The 20,570-nt window shown below is 28.7% G+C and overlaps 1 protein-coding gene and 2 long non-coding RNA genes across 3 annotated transcripts; 2 read left to right on the top strand and 1 right to left on the bottom strand.

Moving 5' to 3' along the window:
- The first annotated feature begins 11,018 nt into the window (after positions 1 to 11,018).
- On the top strand, positions 11,019 to 13,698 carry LOC107893224 (PITH domain-containing protein At3g04780). Its single transcript, XM_016818164.2, has 8 exons — positions 11,019 to 11,218; positions 11,487 to 11,573; positions 11,812 to 11,935; positions 12,102 to 12,150; positions 12,243 to 12,300; positions 12,412 to 12,458; positions 12,550 to 12,627; positions 13,401 to 13,698. Exons 1-8 carry the CDS (start codon positions 11,177 to 11,179, stop codon positions 13,447 to 13,449), a joined length of 534 nt encoding a protein of 177 aa, XP_016673653.1. The 5' UTR covers positions 11,019 to 11,176; the 3' UTR covers positions 13,450 to 13,698.
- A 2,242-nt stretch (positions 13,699 to 15,940) lies between these two features.
- On the top strand, positions 15,941 to 17,220 carry LOC121212547 (uncharacterized). The gene is made up of 2 exons (XR_005907829.1): positions 15,941 to 16,228; positions 16,341 to 17,220. It is a non-coding gene; the product is annotated as an uncharacterized lncRNA (long non-coding RNA).
- LOC107893225 (uncharacterized) lies at positions 16,857 to 18,013 on the bottom strand. The gene is made up of 2 exons (XR_001682765.2): positions 17,486 to 18,013; positions 16,857 to 17,218 (listed from the first exon to the last, which is right to left on the bottom strand). It is a non-coding gene; the product is annotated as an uncharacterized lncRNA (long non-coding RNA).
- Between the last annotated feature and the right edge of the window lie 2,557 nt (positions 18,014 to 20,570).

Below are 20,570 nucleotides of genomic sequence, written 5' to 3'. Positions count from 1 at the left end.
GTTATACTAAGATTATGTTAATATGAGAAATATTTATTTACAACAAGTGTTTTCTCAAATCACATTTCGAAACCTAGAATGTCTCAAATTAAAAAGTTTGTGAGTTGTCTGGTGTATCTTATGATATGGTATAAGAAAGCTTCTTTCTGTTTGCATAATTAGCATTGAACTTATAATATTTTAGTTCACAATCCAAATTTAATTATAAAAACTCAATTTGAAAAAACATTTAGGTTATATCTTTTTTATAATTTTAAATAAAGTAAAAAATAATATATAATTTTCGTAAAAAAAAGTTTTATAAATTGTCTAAAAAATTTCACAACATTTCTTATAAATAATATAAAGTTTTCCCATAACTCAATAAAGTTATTTTTTTTATAAATAAGTTAAGATAAAAAATTAGAACATTTTTTTATGATTGATTATATTATTTTTATAATAAATAACCTGGACACATAAATAAGTTATGTACATACTTCTTTGTCATAACCTTTTATAAATAAATATATTATAACACTTTTATTGCATGAAAATTATTTTTTATAATAAGCTTTTTTGTCATAATTTTAGAATTTTTTTAAGATTTAAATAATATGTCGTTTTGTGATAATTTTATTAAATACAAAAATTATTTTTATAATACAATATTTAAAGGATTTATAATATAATTTTTTTTTGTTAAACCATCTCAAACACTCATACGTGTTTATACTTATAATATAATTTTTTTATAATTTGTATAAAAATATTTAAAAAAAAACTAGATTTGGGTGTAGTTACATACATAATTACTTCAATTATCACATTATCTTAAGAACTGAAAAGTGTAATTAGAGTTCTCCAATTACATCCAATTTGATGTGATCCATCAATTATAATGGTTATCCAAATATGTCACTATTATGTAATTACAAACAGTTTCACCCAAATCTAATTATTAAGTAGCTTCTTGAATACTACTTAAGATCATTTTCATCATTATCTAAGTGTTTGATTGATTCACGACACCAAACTCAATATTAATAGAAATAATATAGTAATTAATATTTAACAAGTCACGCGGGAAATTATTTTGAATATAGGCTATCAACTCTAGGCAATATCACTATATTTGTGCTTGGATACATTTTAAAAGAATTAATATATATATCTATTTTTTAATTTTTATTTATTTATAATTCTCATCCAAATTAAACTTAAATTAAAAACATTCGTGAATGTGCTATTTGATAAATTAAAAAATTTAAGTGTTGAAAATTTAAATGTTTAATATATTATTTTTAAAATATAATTAAAATATTTAATAAAATCAATTTCAAATTATGATTTTTTATTTAACATTTTATCCTTGTTTTTAGAAATATTTAAAGAAAATCAAATTTCAAATCTAGAAGTTTATTTGATATTAAAGGAAATAAAATAGATAAAAAAATTATTCATTAAATAATAAATGGCTCATTTTTTACATACCATTTACACACTTTCTTCGAAGAATTCCATTAAATAATACTTATTATCAGATTATTAATGGTGTGGGAAAATAATAAATATTTAATTTTTTTAATAAACTTATCAAACAAGACCTAATAAAATATTTTCGAGTTTTTTGATGAAATGATATGCAGATGTTTCAACTCTGCATATAACATTAATTATTGACGAATGTTACCATTTTTTAATAAAATATTATCCTATTCATGGGAAATAAGTTACCATAACACATTAAAATTTATTAACTATGAGTTCATTATTATAAGCATTAAATTAAATACTTAATTTACCTAATTTGTCCTCAAATAATTTAAGTTAGAAAATTACGAGAGTTAGGTGAGATGATAAGAGTCTCTTATATCTTAACAAATTATTGAGAGTTCGGTCTTCGCTCTGAATATGAAAGCAATTTTAAAACTCGTAATCAATATCTAACCTTTTAATGGGTCTACAGAATACGAATGATTAATTACTAAATTCACTTCGATAAATACTTTAAAAAATAAAAATAAAATTGACTCTTATATTTTCATCAAGAATTCATTGATAACTAAAAAACATACAATAATAATTAATAAATGAAACATATGTTTGGTGATTTTTTTTATAAAAATCAAACTCCTAATATACTTTTAAATTTTACTAAATGAGTTTAATTTTAGTTAATTAATATCGAGTCTTTCTGTATTTATTTTACAATCATGTAATATTATTATTAATTCAAATAATTTGGAGTTTTAATCAACTTCAAGTTATTCAAATTAATTAAGTGTAAATTGGATTTAAATGGATTAATATAATTATTAATTTTATAAATAAAATTAAAAATTTCAAATTTATTAAATCAAAATTTGGAGATTTGGATAGAATGGAGCGATTTGATATAAGATATATAAAATAATTTCTATTATGTATTAGTTTTATTTTTAATTTACAAGTAGTTAAGTGGAGGAAGAGTATAGACCGACAAAAGGAACAAGGTGGGGCCAAAACCTGTTTCGCTTGATCTGCAATCACGATGCATATTATCCGGCGCGTTTTTTCCCTCCATTTAAATTATTAAAATACCCTTTGTTTTTCGCCTAAACTACTAAAAAGGGACTCTGGACTTTGAAGTGTGGGTTAGCTTGTCATTTTATATTACGTGGGCCCCGTCGGGTTTGGTTTGTTGGGCATTTGGGTCAGTTTGCCCCCCATTCATATCCGACTCGACTTCTCTTTCATATACAATGTATATTTTGCATCAATAATTCTCCATGAATTTGTTTTTTTTTAATTCATTAAATTATTGATTAACAAAAAAATTATTCATGAATTGTCTATTTCTAGAAACATATTTTTCAATAAATACATTGAATAACTTTTTTTTATCTAATATGAAATATGTGACAGATTTATAATAAAAAGTATTATAATTTTGATATTTAAAACAAGTATTTCCGATGACTTAAAATTTTGTTTTTTTTTTACATTTTACTAGGAATGTAGGTTATAGAAAGTCAAAAGAATTTATCTAAATTATATTTAAAATATTGTTGAACTGATATTACAAATTAATTAAGTATTAATTCAATTGTAAAATGACTAAAAATTTTTTTTTACAAAATAAATTATAGGAATAAATCTAAAAATTATACATAAATTTTAATTCAATGCAATTATACAAATGTGTTGATGCGAGAGTTAAACAATAGAGAGTTGCAATGGTGATTGGCAGTTCACCTAACTTAACACAAGGCAGAGAATCGTTGTGAATGGTGGTCAGAATGAGGTTGATGATGGAGGTGGTCATAGGGTTTAGAGTGGAGAAGGGAGGAAAAGAGAGATTCGTCCCTCTCAATATGGGAATTGATATCGGTTTATATATGATATGTTGTAATCCGAAGTGCTTCTTTTAACCTTTTAACTTGCATTATTTGTCAAATCATCCTAAAATAGAAAAAAAAATTGACCTCTGTTACCTTTATTGACGTGACATCTACATGTCTATTCATAAATATTTCACGTTAGCAATTAATTAATTATTTTAAAATTAAAAACAATTTTAACAATTTTTATTTTTTATTTAAAAAATTAATTATTATTGATGTGACACTCCACGTATATGTTATATCAGTAAAGTTAACGTACATTAAGCTTTCCATTTATTTTGAAGGTGATTTGATAAATAATACAAATTTAAGGACTAAAATAGATAAAATGTTAAATAAAAAGCTATAATAACCTTTTTTTATAAAATTAAATGACATATATCATGATGACAATAAAATAAATGAGACATATGACGCGTAAAAACGAACCGAAAAATCATGAAAGCAAAATATATAAATGATTTAATTGCAAATATAAATATGTGATCTAAAAGGAAGACCAATTATATACATATCTTTGTAAGAATTAAAAGTTTGTCCTTTCAAAAAAAATAAGTTGGTAATAAATTATTTACCAAAAAAAGGTTTGTAATAAATTAGTTTTGTGATCATGGTCCTTTAGAATTAATCATTTTATGCCATGGATCATTTATGCAAATATGCTACCCTTTTAATTGAGTCAATTATTATTGATGGTAGCGCACAAATTTTTGTTCACAAAATTTAATATGGCAGGAGATCTAGAAAAGGTAGTTGAGAGAAAATTTTTAAAATTAAAATTTATATTTTTCTATACCCATTGAATAATTATATATTGATTTGTTTAGACTAAATTTTTATTTAGTTATAAATTAAAATTAAAAATTAATTTAAATTTAATAAAACATATATACGAGTTTGCTCAAAATAAATAATAAGATTTAAAAGGTTAATTATTATTTATTCATTCAAGGAGTACAATCGACGTACAATAAAAATTGTTATAATCTAATTGACGAATATTGAGTTAATTGAATTAAAACTTGCATATTATGAAATTCATAGGTTCATGCATATAACGTGGAGTTTAGATTAAGATACTCAAAATCCAAAATTTTTACATTTACTAACTATGCTAAAGTCTCGTTAACAAAGTGATTTTATATTAATAACTTTTTACTTTTTATCGCGACTTACGAATTAAATCGAAATGCTATAGCTAAATTATTCAAACCATATATATTATAGATATAAGTAGCCTTCATTTTTTTTATTAAATATTATTCTTCGTTTGTCTAAAGTTAGGGATCAAAATCATCAATATAAATTACACATGCTAGTTGTGAATTTAATGTAAAAAAATTCAATATTAACATGTTTAATAAATAAAAAATAATGAACTTGTATATTGACATGATGGTTAAAGATGTTTATCATCCCAAATGTGATTTAGGCTAGTAAATATTTCATTGTATACTGTATAGTTAAAAAGGGGAAATAGAAAGGGGAGCAAAATCAAACCAAACGTCTTTAATGGGGGATGTATTGCCCATCAAGTGTTTGATGAAAAGTTTAACTTTTGTATGTTGAGAATGAGTCAATGTCTCAACTACTTTGCTCATTATGATAATGTGATGCACTTTTAAGGCAGACCATTATGACGCAAATAAGATGGACATCTATTTCCAATGAATTAAAACAAATAAATTGAAAAGTGGCATTTACTTATTATATAATTTTTTTTATTTATAAAATAGAGAGATTGGTTAATGGGGTACAAGTACAATTCTTAAATATGGGATTTTGTCCTTTGTATGTATGGTAGATAGATCTCTTTACAAAAGGATATTAAATAGTATGGTAGATGACGCTGGCCAGTGATGTCTCGATTTCTGTCGGAATTTGGGCAAAGCTGAACACTGGGCCATTGCTGATGGCTTGCAGCTTGCCCGATCAAGGGGCTTCAGTAGGCTGTTGGTTGAACTTGATTGCACTCAGGCTGTGAGTTTGACTAATGATCCCTCTGCCGGTGTGAGACCTTTTGAGTTGGTGCGCCGTATTAGTGCGTTACGTGATGATGTTGGGCAAGTGTTGGTGAAGCATGTATTCCGGGAGATGGTGCCCGCTCAGCTTGGGCAGTTATGTATCTATCCGGTTTTATCGAAAATTTATTGTGCTAATTTTGAGATAAATTTATGCAAGTTGTAAATCTTTTGATTCTTTATTATTATTATTATAAAAATATTATCAATGTATTAAATAATTATCTTTAAATATAAATCTATTTATTATTTGAATTTTGTAATTAGAAGGTGATGTTTCTTGTTTTATTTTATTTTGTTAAATACATATATACATGCAAAGAGCTAATTATTTGTGATGAAGTCGGTGACCACTAATCCACTAATGGAATGAAAAAAGCACAAGTGTAGGAAGAAGTCAAAACAAAAGAGAAGTCAATATCAAAAGGGTTTTGCTAACCACTTAGAAATATTTGCTTTTATTTTTTTGGTTTTGTTTACTGTTCTTAATCATTGCGTTAATGATTTCCTCCTTTTGTTTTCTTAAATAATTATCCATTTCTTTTTGGTGTAAAGCACAATATTAATAGATAATGATTTTGTTGCTTTCAAAAAAATAATGATTTTGTTAACTAGCGAGGGGTTAGTTAATATGGGTACAATTATTAGCACTAATTTATTGTTATTTTTAATTAAAAAAATTATGATCCATTTAGTTTAAGGAAATAGAGTTTTTTTTCATCATTTTATTTTAAAATCAAAAATATTAAAGAAAACGTTTCTATTTTAAAATTTTAAAAATTATTTTTGAAAAATAAAAATATGCAAACATTTAGAAAACAATAAGAAGTTGTGTTGAAGGCGAGTATCTGTTTTGAAGTGTCTCAAATTCTTAATAGAAGGTATTGCCCTCGTAGGGATTTTGTTTCCCATACTTCAAGCAGATCCTAGAGAAGTTCACGAAGTTTAGAGAATACCTCAATTGGTAGAGATATGACTGCAAGCTCATAGAACCAAGTGGTACCATGGTACTGTTCTTACCCGAAATGCAATATAAGGGCATGGGTTCGAACCCCGCTAAGGCCAAAATGCTAATAATAATTTCTTGATGGATACTTGCAATTTTGTAGGAACTACTGTGTGCTAATTATTCTGCGTCATTTATTTCTGTGAATAACACCACAGTTTACCATTTTCTTACATAGCAACTATCATGCTTTTATCATACTCAGTCTTCCTTATCTAACTAACTGAGGAATCCTTTCAAACATTTCATAAATCTCTTATCCCACAATAATTTCTTAACACAATATACCCTAAAAAATCACTTCCAACAATACATGCTTTAACTCATACTCTTATTTCAAATAGTTGTTCACTGACATTTATCACGGGTGGATACATGAATGTTTGATGAATACTTACGCAAAATTTAATGCCATCAATTCATACTCGTATCTACCTTTATTCAGTAGCACACATATCCATATTGAAAAATCTCTATATAGACCATTCTGACGAATTCCATATCATGTTATATCATAATCCCATAATTCAATATAACATTAACTCAGATTCAAAGTAATTTTAGAAGATAATAAAATACCACTCACTTTGTATTTTTATAGATCATTATGATGGATACTCTTCTTAACATACAGATACACTTTTCTTTTTCACAAAAGCATTAAGATTTATTCACTTTTAGCCCAGAACATATTCATACCTCATCTTAGCCTAACTTAATACATAAATAAAAGACTTTACTCATATTTTACAATAGAGATAGACATTCAGATTCAACCCTCACCAGACATACCTAACAGTTCATGCCATATAGGCAATTATACAAAATCTTTTGCTTACTGACCCAACAGGCTTCATAGAACATATTAGAGACCAACAAATGATATACCGAATGTGCCATAGGTCCTTATTATGGAATACACTCTAAAGCAATCTAGTCAGAGTATGCCACAAAGGCTGATAGGATTCCACATAGGCATCCAAAAACTGACGTGTTTGCAATATGGATATGTCTAAACTAACATTGAGTGAGGTTTGTCCATCATTGTCCTAGGACATGCAAAGAACCCCATTAGATAAAATGTCATTCAATAGTTCTTTTTCAGAGTATGCCAAGGCCATGGACTTTTTCCTTTAGAGTTTCATATTAGAGTTCGTGTTTACAGTCCTGACGGACTTCTTTATTTACCACAACAGTTACTCGACTCAGTTTACAAACTCTACGAACCAAACACATCCCAAATCCAAGATTTCATAATTTCATAACATTCATCATACTTCCCATAGAACTTATTTTCAAGCAGACTAACTTATATTTTATTTAATCATAACTTTATTCGTATAGTTGTATAAGTATCATATTTATATTATACTATCCATAATTTCTAGTTTCCAGTTTGATCACTTTCATATATATATACTTTAGTATGAACAATATACATGCAATAGTCAGAGTATAGACTCACCTGATTCTTACTTACTATAGTTCGAAACTCTAGATCTAAATATCCATCTCGAACCAGCAACGACCACGACTTAGAAACATAACTTCACTATTACTGCTCTAGTACATACAAAAGACTTATCGTATCAATTTGCTGACAATCTCATGCAAAAACCTTATACTTACAGTCTTACTGCTCAATTACCACATACAAATTTACTCATTCAAAATTTAACATGAAGAGCTGAAATGCTTACCCTGATACGAAATAACCACTGATTATAAAAGAACCATAGCTTCTAGATCATAGATGTAACATACATTCAATTTTAAACAAGGTATCAATAAATACCACTTAAGGAATAAGAATTAAAAAGAAGAGCCTTTTCATAACTTATCTCTCACATGTAAATATGACTCAACTTACTTAGTGGAATTTAACAAGTGTCATACGTTTTAGAACTTTCCTTCTTAATGGCCTACAGTTTTCGAGAGAAATATTAATAAATACCTTGCAATCACAACTATCCGGCTTAGTTATCCAACTGATTTTTAACCAAATTACTTAAAATATAACTAACACAGTATTCCGGACAAATTAGACCTACTATACCTTTGGCGAATACTCATTCCATACTTACCCTTTATCAATTAACAAGGACTTTTCTTTAATGTAGCAGAATATCATGAAGTCAAATTTTTACTAATTCATGTAGCGGTTACTATACACCCACACGTATACACCAAAATAATCATTTGGGCGGAAAACACTATGCTAGAAAGATTATTTACTGTTATAAGTCAAAACTTTAGACCCCCAAATCTGGAGTGCCACACGTGACAAATGGCATTCGAGACCCTTGTTGATAATGATGGACAAATCATTTCTTTGCTAATACATATTAATATATTTTGATCTATTATATTGGATATATTGATATTTTTAAAATAATTTAATATATATGAAAAACATTAATAAATATAAAATGAATGAGATTAAATAAAATGTAAATGTAAATGCTTTCAACAAATCCAAATAAACCAGAAAAAGAAAAATCATCTTATACATTAAACAACAAAATTATTTTATAAATTATTCAGACAAATCATTTTACGAGCTAAAAAGATTATATATTAGATTTGATATTAACAAGTTTATACATCATAATTAAATTTAATTAAAAACAATAATTTAAGTTGGATGAAATCAAGTCGGCCCGAATTTAATTAACGTAATTTTTTAGTCTTATTCATTAATTATGCACTAGTTAGTATAGGTTGAATGAGACAAAATACAGTGGTATGATCGGTACAAATCGAAAATTTCATCCAAATGAAAAGTACACATATCCACACTAAATTTTTATCAAACATCTTATACGAAAATACAATATTAAAATTCCAACTTCAAATATCTAGATATTATATTCAAAAGGTGATGCAAATATGTTTAATACTGTCCACATAACATAGCCACAGTTAAAGTAAGATTATTATACGTTAACAATGAAGATTAAGGTTGGAGTTTTGTGGCATTCATCCTAGTACTGGAAAAAAAAAAGGTTTCTTTTCAAGTGTAGGAATTTGCCTTGACTTCTTAATTCTTTTTGGGCTTGGATTTTGGACATAGCTGTGTTTGGGCCTAAAAAATTTAATGGAAAACTTGTAAACAGCAATGGACAACTACAAACTCTAGGCCCTACCCTTACCCTACAATTGGAAAGATTTCAAACTTTAGTTTTCCTTTTCCAATTTTGAGTATAGTTGAATTCTTTTTTATAATTTAAATTCTTTCATTTATTTTATTTTTTTCAGATTGAATTTATTTTATTAAAAAAAACCTGCTTAACAATTTTACTATTTTTTCTCTTTTCAATTAATTAATCAATAATTAATTGAGATTTTGATTTAGAGAGATATTAATTTAGTTGAATCGCGGTTGAATTTGAAGCATTTTTTCTTCTCAAATTGAGTAAAGAAAACTCAACCCTAAACCTCCTAATCAACCAACCCAAATTTAGAATTTTTTTTAATATTTAATTTTTTTAATTATATTTGTTAATAGATTAAATTTTTATTTCATATAAAATTTTCAAAAAAAAAATATTGAATACAATTAGTAGATAATTACTTATAACTCGATGTTAAAAATATTAAGTTGATTTTATATTTCAAAATCTCATTTTTGAAATAAATTATCATCTCATTTTATTTAAAATTAAAATGTTCAATTTATTATCTTAAACTTTTATCTAAAAGTATTCAAAATAAAATAAATAAAGTCATATTAATAATATTAAAATTATGAAATAATGAATTTTCAAAAATCAATATTTACTGTTTTAATTTGCATGGAGTGGTAGTTACTATTTAGAGATGCTCATTGGTCGGGCCATGTAAGGTATCTAGATAAGTTTTTAAGCCCGAGCCTCGCCAAGCCTGAAAAATGGCTTACTTTTTTTTGTCTGAGCCCAGCTTAATTTAAAAAAGGTAAACTTAAGCTCGACTCGACTCGACCTGACCATATTTGATTTTTTTTAAGATTATTTTTTATTTAAAAACATTTAAATATATATATAATACACTACATGCACAAAAAATACTAAAATAAAAGTTTTCTAACACTTTAAAAATATATTAAAAATATTTATATTGAAAAACACTTCCATAAACATAATAAATATTTTATTATATTAAAAAACACAAATAAATATAATAAATATTTTATTGTATTAAGTATAATTTGTAAAATTTTATATTTTGAGTTGGGTTATTTAATTAATAATATTTTTTAATTTAATTGTTATTGAGTTAGTGGTTTAATATAAATATAAATATATATAATAATTATTTAAAATATATAATTAATATAATATTTTTCATAACATAATATATTCGAGTTGAGCATAAATAAAAAAAATTATTCAAAATGTGACATATAAAAACTAATTTTAAATTTTACATAAATCTATTTTTAAGCCTCATATTTTACCTAAACTCACCTATTTTCCGAATCAACTCTCAAGCCTAGAGGAATCACCCGACATTAAAGCTCTTGTTATACAATTTGACTGCTAATTCGATTTTGAATACCATTCTTTCTTTCGATTCGATGGGCAAAGATGTCAAAAACCAAAGACTTGTTTTATGTAACTAAACGACAACGTATCAACAACTTCCTTTAGTTTGGTCTTTTCCTATGACCACTATTTGATTGTCTTAAGATCTCTCCTCTTCTTTAACTTTCTCTCCGATTATTCCGTCTGAACCCTTATATTTTTCTTTGTATAAAACAAAGTTTCTAACTTTCTATCTCAGCAATCTCGTTTTACTCTTGAACCATGTCGGCTGCTGAATCAGCTACTGCAATTCACAGAAACCAAGTGGGTCTTCTTGTCTTCAAACTTCTTTCCTTTGTAGGATATCCTTTGTTTGGTTTCCCAGAAAATTTGAAAATTTCTTGAATGGAAAAGAAATGGGTATCTTTTCAGATGGTGTTCTTTACTTGAAAGATTAGTTTTTTTTCTTTTTAAATATATATATTGTTTTGGGTAATTGAAAGAATTTGTCTTTAGTGTATTTTTGGAAAGAAGGATACTTTAAAATTATAGTAGCTTGATGATTTGGGAACTTTCTTTTTTTCATAATTAGGTTGATCTCTTGGATTTTATTGATTGGTCTGGAGTTGAATGCCTTAATCAAAGCTCCAGTCACCCTTTGCCCAATGCTCTCAAACAGGTAACTCTCTTCAAGCTGTTCTTGTTTCTCTTAATAATGGCCCATTTTAATTTTTTTTATTGAATGAATTACGCAGATATGCTTATTTAGTTTGTGGAAAAATAGTGGGTTTTTGTTAAAGTTCTATTTAAACATTGATTTTAGGGTTAATTGATTCTCCATTGTAAAGACCATGTATTTATTTTGCTAATTAAGTTGCTTTTGTGTGAAATCATTCAATTTTATGCTCATGAATTAGGGTTATAGAGAAGATGAAGGCTTGAACCTAGAGAGCGATGCTGATGAGCAACTTCTGATTTATATCCCTTTCACTCAAGTTATTAAACTACATTCCATTGTTGTCATGGGATCTGAAGAGGATGGTAAAGTTTTGTATGTTTTTTACCTTTCCATATGCATTCAATCACATCGAAGCAAAGTCCCATTGGCTTATTTTATTGACGGATCACGAATGCCAGTTCTGAGTTGTACTCTAGTAGAATTACCATTGATGTTGCTGATTGTTGAACATGATGATTGTCTTTTCAGGTCCTAAGACAGTGAAACTTTTTGCAAACAGGGAGCATATGGGGTTTAGGTAAGGTCAAAGGCATTGTTACATTCTCACAATTTGTTACATTCTCTCATTGTCACATTTCACTGAGGATGTTTTGTTCCTACTTAATGCAGTAATGTGAGTGACTTCCCTCCAAGTGACACTGCTGTTTTATCCCAGGATAATCTAAAGGTACCTCTTCTTTGTCCGTCTTTCCATTGTTGGAAAAATAAGGGTTTTTAAAAAAAAAACACCGCGAATCGATAAATCTCATAAAGTTTGCCTTCTCTTCCTTTTTTGCAGGGAAAACCTGTAGTCGTGAAGTATGTCAAGTTTCAGAATGTCCGTAGGTATGTTTATAGTTTTTGTACTGATGTCCTCATCTTTGTCTTATTATAACATTAAGTAACATAGTGTTAATTTTGCTTTTACCTTTACCAGCTTGACAATATTTATTGAAGATAATCAGTCAGGTTCAGAAATTACAAAGGTTCAGAAGATTGCTTTGTATGGATCAACGTACGTTTTGTTATAATTATAGTTCCTACTTTTCTGCATTGTTTTATCTATACAACCAGAAATTGCTTATAAATTTTAATTTCCTAGTTCCTTCTTACCAATCAGGATATATGTTTATGATTATATGTTGTTTGGACCTTGAACTTATATGAATTTGTCACTTGTGAACTCGTTTTCAAAGTACCGCAATGCATATTATTTACTAGTACTTGGTAGTAAAGAAACCAAGTAATTCTACGCTTGACTTCTCCAAATCTGAGAACTACTTTAATGAAGAGCTTGTTTGAATTACCCCTAAAACTAGCTAAGCAAAACAGAGGTGAGCATCGCCGTAATTTGTTATAACATATGCTGCTCCTTTTGCTTTATTACCAACTAGCTTCGGTATTTTTTTTTTTATTTTTGGTCCATATGTAACAACGATCACTTAGAACCAAGGATATCTATCTACCTCCGGAGGATTTTGCTTCATTGCTTCTGTTGGCTATCATGTTAGTTAAGTCGGTTTTGTATGTTTTTCCAGTTAGTTCTTGGTCTAGGATTTGGGTTTTAATCTTGACTGACTTTAGGGTGTTATCATCTTTAACTCGGTTTCATGAGTGACATTTCTTAACTTTGGCATTAAGAATGCTATGCAGCCTCCCGTTTCCATGATATAAATTTATCATCAATGCATGATATAATCATCAGCTTATATCACATGCTCACGAACAGATATATGTCTGTATGTGTGTATATACCATGACATTGTTGATAAGTTGTATGTAATGCAGGGTGGAAACGACGGACATGAAGGGGTTGAAGAAGATTGAGGATCATTAACCCTGAAAGGAGCTTGAAGGAAAAAGCAAGGACATGGATGAACTCTTGTGGCTTGGGATACTATAAGCATTGTTATCCATTTCGAAAAATGTTATATTTATGTGACAGCATCAGCTTTTGACATCACATTGTGGTTGTCGTTGTTGTTGATGTGATGTCTTTAAGGTTCTTCTGATTGTGTTTCATCTGGGTTGGTTGTTGAAAATTCGGTTCATTATTTTGATGATGGTTTAAGTTCGTTTTCTTTCATTTACATGCCAGCCTGACAATTTGGTTGTTGTTACGAAGATGGGAGGTTCTTTGGGATGTGGTTGGTGAGAGGTGGTTAGCTAGAAAGCAAAGCATGGTTTGTCTTTATCCTTTTTTCTGGGTACCCCATGTTCTCCTCGTCCAAAATGTTATAAAGGTTTTTATGTACTGGTGTATGAGAATCTCAGAAACTGAGTTATTGTGGTCCTTTTATACGTGTCTGGACGTGATGGGAGTGCCGGGTGTATTTAATTTGAAAAAAAGAAATTGAATTTCTTTTTTCAAATTTTAATTTAATTTCAAATAATTTGATTTTTTAAACTTTAATAACAAATTGACATAGATATTCTTTGGGTTTTTGACAATTTTTAAAATAGCAAATTGATACTGGTAAAAAATTATTTAAAAATTTATAAAAATTGAAAAGTTTATAAAAAATATATTAAAAAATTAAATTATATAAAATTTTAAAAAATTAAAATGACAAATTTGCGAGGCCTTAAAAAAGTAAATTACTTTGAAAAAGAAAATATTAAATCAGGTGTATCAGGATTTCAATTAGACTTATTTAAAACTTTTAATTTTATCGAAGTTACAATTCGGTTGAATACTCACCTCTATTCTTGAGGTGATACAAAAATAAAGATATAACCCTTTGAAAGAGAATCCAGTGAGGTGTTTATAGCAGTGAAGAATTCCTTCCTAGCTGTGAGTTAAAGAATCTGTGAGGTCCAATTATGCTAATATCATAAATCACTTACTTTTTCAAAACCAATAAAGTTTTTCCACTCAAATAATGGATTCATCTATTTTTCAATTTTCTCTGAAAATAATTTAAATTTCCAACTTTCTGATATAACACAAGTTTTTCAACTCGTAATAATTTACATAGTATGTTAAAATGTTGAGTTTATTGTAAATGCAAGTTTTCGATGTAAAAAGGGAACTAGATATGAGTTGGACAGACTCATTTGAAGGACAAGGGAAGAGTTTTAAGCTGCAAGGATATTTTTGAAAGATATTATGTTTTCGATTTGGAAGAGATAATTTAACTTTTATTTGGCACGATTCAAATTTTAACTTTAAACTAATATATCTTCATCTGATAAATTAAATAAAACATAGTCTATAAATCATTAGTTGGTACCTTGCTGGGAGTGTTTTATTTTGTGTTACTCTGAATATTTGTGAAAATCCTCTTAGTTCCTTTTAAGTATTTTTTTTTTTGGAGAGATTACATTTGTATGCGAGGCTTTGGGGAGAGAGAATGGAATCAATTGGGCAACAATGAAGTTGCAATTATGCTTGTGAGTATTGAGCCTAAATCAAGTGTTGTATTGAAAAGATTATTTAGTAAACTCATTCTTTTAGCTAAGCTTTACGGATATTGGATTGTTTAATCCGAACCTTGTTAATAAATTTGGTCTCTTGTTATTTTTTATCCTCTTGCTTAACTTGCATATCAATTTTGTTTAAAATCTTTTTACAACGATAAAAACTTAACAAAAGTAAACCATCAATAATAGCTTGTAATCAATTAAAAATAAAAAGATAAACACTTCTTAACATAGTAATAAATAATTTATAATACACGAGTAAAAAATATTATATACAAAATAATAAATGATATATAATATAAAAATAAATAATTAATAGTTGAAGATAATAATAATTATAATTATAAAAAAATATAGCTTATTAATTAATTAAGTAGAAAAAGTAAATATTTTTATAAGTATCAATCAATACTTAAGAAGAGTTAATACCTAATCGAGAATGCATCAATTTTAATTAATAAAATATTATAACATTCATATTTTAAAGAATTCATGTATAATTAAATATAAAAAAATAAAAAAATAAATTTATTTCCTACTGATTTTAAGAATTAAAATTTATGCTACATTTTAGATTTAAATTTAAGATTTTATATTAATATGATATAATAAAAAATATTAGAGGGGAGGATTGCTTTTGGATGAAGGAGGCACCATTGTTGGTTGTTGCTATCGCTGATGAGGATAGAAGATTGCTTGATATTAGGAAAGAAATCAATAAATATATTTAGATATGTAAATATTTCTTAAATATGTAAATAATATATTTAGTAGAGAAGTTAGATATTTTATTCTAGAAGTTAGGACTTACATAGATTTATTGGGTGATTTATTTTTCATGCTTATCATGTATATATATGACTCGTTTTGGCCTGTTGATAAAGAGGGAAGTAATTTATTTTCTCTCAAAAGCTTTCACATGGTATCAAGAGCTAGAGAAAAGCAAAATAGTCATGAATAGCTGCATAGGAGAAAATACAATTTCCGAGGCCTCGTCAGTTTAACAATGGACCTTTTTTTCGCAATATGTTGAACATGTGCAAATCGGGTACTAGCGAAAAGTTGAATGGTAATAGTGATTTGAGTTGGATAATTGATTTGAGTGCTATCCAACATATGACAGGTATTTAGAATGTTTAACAAATTTGAAAGAAATTGAGGCACTTCCAATTGGTTTGCCTAATGGTGAGGAGGTAATGGGCGTTGAAAGAGGAATCAGTTTGTTTGGGAAAACATACTGTGTCATAGTTGATTGATGGATCTAATTGTGATGTCCAATTTACTAATAAAATTTGTATTATACAGGATCGCAACTCGAGGATGGTGATTGGAGCGAGTGAACAACGCAAGGGGCTTTATTATTTGAAGTCGGCAGCATCAGTCCAAGCACGCAAGGCTAGTAATGTAGATTCCAATGTAGATTCCTTTGAATTATGGCATAGGAGGATGGGGCATCCATCTGCAAAAATTGTTAAATCTCTTTCTCAGATTAAATATAGTAATAGTTTGGTGAAGAATAAATCATGTGAAATTTGTTTGAGAGCTAAGCAATTAAGGGAAGTTTTTGTTTCTAGCAACACTAAAGCAAATGAAAATTTTGAATTAATTTATTGTGATTTGTGGGGACCTTATCGTGTTAATACTTCTTGTGGTGTCTCGTATCTTGACCATTGTTGATGATTTTTCTAGTGGTGTATGGATATATTTGTTGACTGAAAAAATATAAGTGGACATTGTCATGCCTAATTTATTTGCTATGATTAAAAGATAATTTCATAAAGAGGTGAAAGTAGTTAGAACTGAACTGATCATTGGACTGAATTTGCACGCTTGAAAGACTATTATTCTAAAAATAGAATTTTATATTAGACTTCTGTTATGGCCCAATTCAGCCCGGGACCCATAAACAGAAATCAGAATAAACAAGTCCACTTTGTTTACCAATTCAAACATTATATGGGCCCAACCATAAACAAAACCCAAACCCAATACAAAATTGAAACCCAAACTAACCCAAACCCCAAGCCCAATCCCATAGCCCAAAAGCTCAAACAATTTTCAGCCAAACCCTAAGTAGACTGCCCTTGCGCCGTAACCAACAGAGCGCCTCCTTGCACGTCGCGCGTCTCCTCCGAGTCGTGTGCCATTCCACCTCCACGTCAGAGTCTACACCCACCACGCACCTGCAAATAAGCAAAACAGGTTGTAAAATCGGCTATAAAGCCAAATTGAATCATATGTAAAAAGGGGAGGTTTTTTGGGTTTTTCTCGATTTTTTTGACTCATACAATAACAGAGAATATACGAAAACGAGCCATATCAATAAAAGTCAGATTAAAGATTCAAGAGGTTTTTTTCCCTTTCTTTCTTTCTCTTTTTCGCTTGTTTCTTTTTGTTTTCTTGTTGCAAGTTGTTTTTTTTTTTAAAAAGTCGAAGGAAATGAGACTTACCTAATATACCTCGTGGTTCGGGGCCGGAGGTGGAGGCGTTGAGGCGCCGATGACCCTCCTATGCAGCTCCCCAAAGCAGAAACCCTAGCAGAAGTATAGGGGAGCTTTTCTTTTTAAAAAAGGGAGCTGAATGGCAAAAGGGAATTTTGCCACAAATTGAAAATTTGTACTGCAGTTTAAATGGCCCAGATCCGCACCTTTTTCCCCGTAATGGTCCTTTTTCGTAACCAGTCCCTTTCCTCTGCCCCTGTATCCAATTAAGCCTTATTTTATTTTCTTTGAATGCTTTGAAATTATCCCTGAAATTTGTGCGGACACCCATTTCAGTCCGCGTCAAATTGAACTGTTTTGAGGTTTGGTTTATTTGTTTTTTTTATCCCTGTTGATCATTGCTCCTCGCATTTTAGTCTTAACATTTTTATGGTTTACAAATTATTTTTTTTTCAATTAATTCTGAAATCATATTTTATATCAATCATAGATTATGTACTACTCTTATTTCCCCGTATATCATTTTAACATGTTGTTTTGTACCACTTTAATTAATCGTACATTGTTAAGTTTTTGTTATCTTTTGATTTTTTTTTTACATTAATTGGCTATACGATATATTGATTTCAAAATTTTCTCTTATAGCACTATAATTTAAAAATTTATACGTTATTTCTTTTCGTGCATAAATATATAATTACACAGGTTTGTTTATTCCAAACATTTTAATTATAATTAATAGTTTATATATATATTACATTAGGTTTCCATTTTATGCATATTGCTTATTTAAATTGACGCATGTACTCTAGTATTACCCTTTTTGTATATACATTGTTTACTTTCAAGCTTCATTTATATATGATTACTTTATATATTATCATCATTTCCATCTTCTTGGACTATTCCAAATTTCGATGTAAATTGTCTGTTTCATATTTCTAAATACCATTTCCTACATCATTCATCCGTTTATATGCTTTAACAAGCTCACCACAGATTATTTGTGTTAATTTGTTTGGTATTTGCTCTTAATCTCTTGGTCCTCAAATGCTGTGTTATAATGTATGATATGTCGCCATTGCATGGACCCAAAATCGTTCTTTTCAAATCTTACATCATGGCCGTTCATTTTTATAATGTTCTATTTACGTTCCATGTTTGGAACTTTGTTTTTACATTATCGCATCGTGACTCAAATTTCAATGTTCCAACCAAACAAGTATATTTTGACCTGGTTTTTATCATTGTTAATTGGAACCCTCTCAACTTAAGGAATTGTTTCGTGTTTAGAGGTTCGAGAAATCGTGCTCAATTGTGCTAGGTTTTGGATTTTTCGTTCAGCTAAAATACGCAATCTCCTTTGAAAATTTTGTCCAATTTTTTTTTAAAAATTAAAACGATGCAATATTTCGTGTTTGGAAGGTTGGGAGGTCGTGCCCAAACGTGTTGGGCTTCAATTTTCCATTCGGCTAAAATATGGAATATCTTTTGGAAATTTCGTCCATATTTTTTTAAAAATTAAAATGAGCCAATATTTCGTATTTGGGAGTTGTGCCCAATTGTGCTTGGCTTCAATTTTCCATTCAGCTAAAATACGGAATATCCTTTGGAAATTTCGTCCATTTTTTAAAAAAAATTAAAATGAGGCAATATTTTGTATTTGGGGAGTTGGGGAGTCGTGCCCAATCGTGCTGGGCTTCAATTTTCCATCCGACTAAAATACATAATATCCTTTTGAAGTTTCATCTATGTTTTCTCAAATTAAAATGAGGCAATGTTTCGTATTTGGAAATTCGATAAATCGTACCCAATTGTGCTAGGTTTCGATTTACCGTTTGGGCCGAATAGTCAAATATCCTTTTTAAAAAAAAGTTTTAAGTGCATGTATTTTGGAAATCTCGAGATGATCTTGTGTCGAGGGTTCAAAATATTGTATCCAATCGTGCTAGACGTAATATTTTATTCCTCTAAACAAGAGAATCTCAATATCCGATTCAAGTTATCCAAACGTTTTTAAAGATTGTATTTTAAAATATTTTCGAATTCTCAACATTAGGACATTAATTGATCAATACGGTACTAATTTTGGGCGTTGCGAAGGTGCTAATCCTTCCTCGCGCGTAACCGACTCCCGAATCCATATTCTAATTTTTCGTAGACCAAAAACGTTGTTTTAACAAACCAAAGTGTTTTATTAAAATGATCGATCACAGGGTGACCCGATCACACCTAAACAAAAAGGATTGGAGGCGACTCCATTTTCGTTTTAAAGTCGATCTCTATTTTTCAAAATAAAAAGTGGTTTCGACAACGTCATGTGTAGGAAAACCTCAACAAAATGGCCGTGTTGAAAGGAAGCATCGTAATATATTAAATGTGACTAGAGCTTTAAGATTTCAGGGCAATCTTCCCATCAAGTTTTGGGGAGAATATGTTTTGACGGCTGGATATTTAATCAATTGGACACTTTTTAAATTGTTAGGAGGAAAGACTCCTTATGAGATCTTGTTTGGTAAACCTTCTAGTTATAATCATATTCGAACTTTTGGATGTTTTTGTTATGCTTGAAACTTTAATAAGGAAAAAGACAAATTTGCTAGTAAAGTCAACATTGTGTGTTTGTAGGATATCCTTTTGGAAAAAAAGGGTGGAGAGTTTATGATCTTGATATATGAAAGTATTTTGTATTAAGAGATGTTGCGTTATCTGAATATGAATTTCCATTTGTTAATGTTAGTAAGGAGGGTGCACGACTAGATCCAGTACAGAGTGCTCCTTTCGGTATCACCAATCATCTGATGGTAACTTGAATGAGGATGTAGAAAGTGAAGTACTTGAGAATCCAATTGTGACTCAATGTGATAATAATGATAGAGGGTGTCACTAAAGTCTTCGGTGAATTTATTCAAGAACAACCTGGGCGTGGTCATAGAACAAAAGAAGTTTTTACTCGACTGTGAGATTTTGTGACATATGCTATACAACGAATAAACCCTTTTGCATGTTCATTTAAATCAATCATGTCTTCAGGTATCTTCTATCCTATAACACATTATGTAAATTATGATAAATTTTCTCCCAAACATTGTTA

This window comes from Gossypium hirsutum, chromosome A13 (genome assembly GCF_007990345.1).
Source record: "Gossypium hirsutum isolate 1008001.06 chromosome A13, Gossypium_hirsutum_v2.1, whole genome shotgun sequence".
Classification (NCBI taxonomy): Eukaryota; Viridiplantae; Streptophyta; class Magnoliopsida; order Malvales; family Malvaceae; genus Gossypium; species Gossypium hirsutum.
Note: the sequence above shows the minus strand (reverse complement) of the source record. Positions and strands in the feature narration are given on the sequence as shown.